The sequence below is a fragment of the Rhipicephalus microplus genome, unplaced genomic scaffold, assembly GCF_043290135.1.
Source record: "Rhipicephalus microplus isolate Deutch F79 unplaced genomic scaffold, USDA_Rmic scaffold_149, whole genome shotgun sequence".
In the NCBI taxonomy this organism is placed as follows: Eukaryota; Metazoa; Arthropoda; class Arachnida; order Ixodida; family Ixodidae; genus Rhipicephalus; species Rhipicephalus microplus.
Window position 1 is genome coordinate 226,058 of NW_027464720.1, and position 5,161 is coordinate 231,218.

The 5,161-nt window shown below is 44.8% G+C and overlaps 1 protein-coding gene across 1 annotated transcript; it reads left to right on the plus strand.

Moving 5' to 3' along the window:
- The first annotated feature begins 3,393 nt into the window (after positions 1–3,393).
- On the plus strand, positions 3,394–4,515 carry LOC142791148 (uncharacterized). Its single transcript, XM_075885449.1, has one exon. It carries the CDS (start codon positions 3,394–3,396, stop codon positions 4,513–4,515), a length of 1,122 nt encoding a protein of 373 aa, XP_075741564.1.
- Positions 4,516–5,161: the final 646 nt, after the last annotated feature.

The window sequence follows — 5,161 nt, forward strand, 5'->3', positions numbered from 1 at the left end:
ACCCTTAAGGTCCTTTTCCAGCTTCTGTAGTCCCAGTCGCTTACACAAGCTAACGGCTTTTTTGTGAACATTCTGCAACGATGCGCCATCGAGATCCACTATTGAGAAGTTCTTTTCAACCGCTTCTCTAGCCTTAACCAGGTGTCGGTCTACCGCCATAACTACAAATCTTCCCGTCTTGTCCGACAATTGTAGCGTCAAATTTTGGTCTTTTAAAAATTTTACCACGTTTTTCACATTCTCGCCTCTCGGTCTGCGCAAAGGGTGTTTGTTGACACACTTGATGCCCTCTACAATGCAAGCATTCTTCACATCTTCTGGAACCCTGCGTGCCACGTCGTGAACGAAGCTCAAAAGTTTTGAAGGTTTGCAACAAGGTTGTATCGCAAATTTTGGACCTTTGTCAAGAATGGACCGTACCTCTTGTGGTAGCTCTACATCAGAAACGTTGATGTGCCCTGTCGATGCGACACTGGGTGACTTCCTCCTATTCCTGGGAAGCGACGCGAAGGACAGTCTCCATAACCGTTCCCCCAGGTTCTCGGCCGTGTCTATGAAGAAAGCGTACATCAGGCTTGACGCATTCGGAACGAGGTGTCTTGCACAAGTAGCCTTGATGTGCAACCTAAAAATCCGTATTTGTCTCCAGCTCTCAGCTCTCAAAATTTTACACAGTCGTCTCGACGTCTTCTCGGTGGGTGCAATCCTGCCCAGCAATGAGGACAAGACGGGCATCGACAACCCATGCGACAAAGCATAAGTAAAGGTGCGCGTTCTGGCTCTCTCTTGAGCAATGCAATTGACGAAGAAGTATAACCGCTGAAGGGGCGGAAGGTCAGGAACATAGAAGCCCGATGTACTTGAAATGACGGTTAGAAGGGCAAGAGTGGGGGCTAGTTGGTTGAACATTGTTGAGACTCACACCGCGCTGGAATTAAACACACAAATAAAAGACACACTGAAGCAAAGGTAGGACACACACGAGCGCGAACTAACAACTGTTTATTCGATGGGAATGTGACACACACATATATAGGTTGAAAGAAGAGAAAAAGAAGAAAAAGAAAGAGCGTGAACATGCGCACTGCCCACCAAGATAAAGCGCCCATCAGTGCTAATCAAATCCAGCCTTGTCAACTATCTAAAATGTCTACGTAAAAAAGTATATTCATTGTTTGACAAATGAATAGATGGCACACTAACACATTTGTCCTCACCAAACCTGCGCATCATGAAAGCTTCAATGATTTCTCTTTCCCTTTTGTCTTCTGATCTGGATAAAACAATGGTCTTTTCAAAGTTCGGCTTACAATGACACTTCATGCAATGGGTAGCTAAGTTACTGGGGTGACTGATTTGCTTGCAGTTATAATCATGCTCGCGTAAACGTGAGTTAAGGCACCTACCAGTTTGCCCAACGTACCAATTTCCGCAAGGCAAAGGAGTACCATATACAACATTTGTTTCACATGGAACAAATTTGTTAACATGCCTAACCGAACATATGTGGTTGTTCCCTTGGTTGCCGCTGTTTACTTGGTGACAAAGCGAAATTAATTTGTGAGGTGCCGTAAAGGTCATGGGTATGCCATGCCTACTTGCAATTTTTTTCAGTCCATGCGAAATGCCGTGAACGTAAGGCATAACAATAGGCCTCTCCTCTGGCTTCTCTTTTATTCCTACGTTCGTGTTGTGCGTGCAGCCGATGGTTTTTAAAAGCCTCTCGGCCAAGGCTGTGATTAAGGCATCAGGGTAATCACTGTCCCTAAGTCTATCAATCTGCTTCATCAAACTACGTGCAACCATGTGGTCACACGACTTTTGGCAGCTGTTTAACATGCACGCATATGCAACACTTCTTTTCACAAGCTTGGAGTGACCCGAGCTGTAGCTTAACAAACTTTTATCACCTCTAACGTCATATTCCCAGCACATGTGTCCCTCACCTTGCGAAATCATGATGTCTAAAAACTTTATGCCAGAACTTGTAGGCAACTCGTAAGTGAAATCAAGACCACGAAATGTTGTTTTAAACATCGCGACAAAAACTTCGGGTTTTATGTTGGCACATTTCGACCTAGGGAAACATAATAAAAAATCATCAACGTAGCGGAAACATGCCACAACGCCGTACCCTTGCAATCGGGGTTGCAATTCACGATCTCCTTTCGCCATGTACAAATTCGATAAGATCGGCGCCAAGCACGAGCCCTGATGCCTTAATCACAGCCTTGGCCGAGAGGCTTTTAAAAACCATCGGCTGCACGCACAACACGAACGTAGGAATAAAAGAGAAGCCAGAGGAGAGGCCTATTGTTATGCCTTACGTTCACGGCATTTCGCATGGACTGAAAAAAATTGCAAGTAGGCATGGCATACCCATGACCTTTACGGCACCTCACAAATTAATTTCGCTTTGTCACCAAGTAAACAGCGGCAACCAAGGGAACAACCACATATGTTCGGTTAGGCATGTTAACAAATTTGTTCCATGTGAAACAAATGTTGTATATGGTACTCCTTTGCCTTGCGGAAATTGGTACGTTGGGCAAACTGGTAGGTGCCTTAACTCACGTTTACGCGAGCATGATTATAACTGCAAGCAAATCAGTCACCCCAGTAACTTAGCTACCCATTGCATGAAGTGTCATTGTAAGCCGAACTTTGAAAAGACCATTGTTTTATCCAGATCAGAAGACAAAAGGGAAAGAGAAATCATTGAAGCTTTCATGATGCGCAGGTTTGGTGAGGACAAATGTGTTAGTGTGCCATCTATTCATTTGTCAAACAATGAATATACTTTTTTACGTAGACATTTTAGATAGTTGACAAGGCTGGATTTGATTAGCACTGATGGGCGCTTTATCTTGGTGGGCAGTGCGCATGTTCACGCTCTTTCTTTTTCTTCTTTTTCTCTTCTTTCAACCTATATATGTGTGTGTCACATTCCCATCGAATAAACAGTTGTTAGTTCGCGCTCGTGTGTGTCCTACCTTTGCTTCAGTGTGTCTTTTATTTGTGTGTTTAATTCCAGCGCGGTGTGAGTCTCAACAATGTTCAACCAACTAGCCCCCACTCTTGCCCTTCTAACCGTCATTTCAAGTACATCGGGCTTCTATGTTCCTGACCTTCCGCCCCTTCAGCGGTTATACTTCTTCGTCAATTGCATTGCTCAAGAGAGAGCCAGAACGCGCACCTTTACTTATGCTTTGTCGCATGGGTTGTCGATGCCCGTCTTGTCCTCATTGCTGGGCAGGATTGCACCCACCGAGAAGACGTCGAGACGACTGTGTAAAAATTTTGAGAGCTGAGAGCTGGAGACAAATACGGATTTTTAGGTTGCACATCAAGGCTACTTGTGCAAGACACCTCGTTCCGAATGCGTCAAGCCTGATGTACGCTTTCTTCATAGACACGGCCGAGAACCTGGGGGAACGGTTATGGAGACTGTCCTTCGCGTCGCTTCCCAGGAATAGGAGGAAGTCACCCAGTGTCGCATCGACAGGGCACATCAACGTTTCTGATGTAGAGCTACCACAAGAGGTACGGTCCATTCTTGACAAAGGTCCAAAATTTGCGATACAACCTTGTTGCAAACCTTCAAAACTTTTGAGCTTCGTTCACGACGTGGCACGCAGGGTTCCAGAAGATGTGAAGAATGCTTGCATTGTAGAGGGCATCAAGTGTGTCAACAAACACCCTTTGCGCAGACCGAGAGGCGAGAATGTGAAAAACGTGGTAAAATTTTTAAAAGACCAAAATTTGACGCTACAATTGTCGGACAAGACGGGAAGATTTGTAGTTATGGCGGTAGACCGACACCTGGTTAAGGCTAGAGAAGCGGTTGAAAAGAACTTCTCAATAGTGGATCTCGATGGCGCATCGTTGCAGAATGTTCACAAAAAAGCCGTTAGCTTGTGTAAGCGACTGGGACTACAGAAGCTGGAAAAGGACCTTAAGGGTTGCAACGGGACCACATTGAGACCCTTCTTCACTACCAAAACGCACAAGCAAGACAATCCCTTCCGGATGATCGTGGAAGATAAAGGTACTTGGCAGCACATTTTAGCTAGATTTCTCAAAGGAATGTTGGAACTCATCGCAGTGGAAGACCCTTTTGGGGTGAGCAACTCAAACGGTATTATTGAATTCCTAAAGAAGGGACAATCAGTGACGTGCATATCTATAGACGTCAAGGACATGTACTACAACATCCCACAAACTGAGGCCATTACTACGGTGCAGGAAGGCATTGACACTTACGGGGTTGTTAGATTTCAAAACGAGTGTGGGATTAGTGTTCGTAGTTTTTTGGATTTGCTGCGCCTTTACCTTCAGTCATTGTACGTGGAATTCAATGGATCCATTTTTGTTCAGAACGACGGTATCTGCATCGGCTCGTGCTTGGCGCCGATCTTATCGAATTTGTACATGGCGAAAGGAGATCGTGAATTGCAACCCCGATTGCAAGGGTACGGCGTTGTGGCATGTTTCCGCTACGTTGATGATTTTTGATTATGTTTCCCTAGGTCGAAATGTGCCAACATAAAACCCGAAGTTTTTGTCGCGATGTTTAAAACAACATTTCGTGGTCTTGATTTCACTTACGAGTTGCCTACAAGTTCTGGCATAAAGTTTTTAGACATCATGATTTCGCAAGGTGAGGGACACATGTGCTGGGAATATGACGTTAGAGGTGATAAAAGTTTGTTAAGCTACAGCTCGGGTCACTCCAAGCTTGTGAAAAGAAGTGTTGCATATGCGTGCATGTTAAACAGCTGCCAAAAGTCGTGTGACCACATGGTTGCACGTAGTTTGATGAAGCAGATTGATAGACTTAGGGACAGTGATTACCCTGATGCCTTAATCACAGCCTTGGCCGAGAGGCTTTTAAAAACCATCGGCTGCACGCACAACACGAACGTAGGAATAAAAGAGAAGCCAGAGGAGAGGCCTATTGTTATGCCTTACGTTCACGGCATTTCGCATGGACTGAAAAAAATTGCAAGTAGGCATGGCATACCCATGACCTTTACGGCACCTCACAAATTAATTTCGCTTTGTCACCAAGTAAACAGCGGCAACCAAGGGAACAACCACATATGTTCGGTTAGGCATGTTAACAAATTTGTTCCATGTGAAACAAATGTTGTATATGGTA

Coding starts and splice junctions, on each gene's coding strand:
- LOC142791148 (XM_075885449.1), top strand. CDS start 3,394: ATGTACGCTTTCTTCATAGACACGGCCGAGAACCTGGGGGAACGGTTA.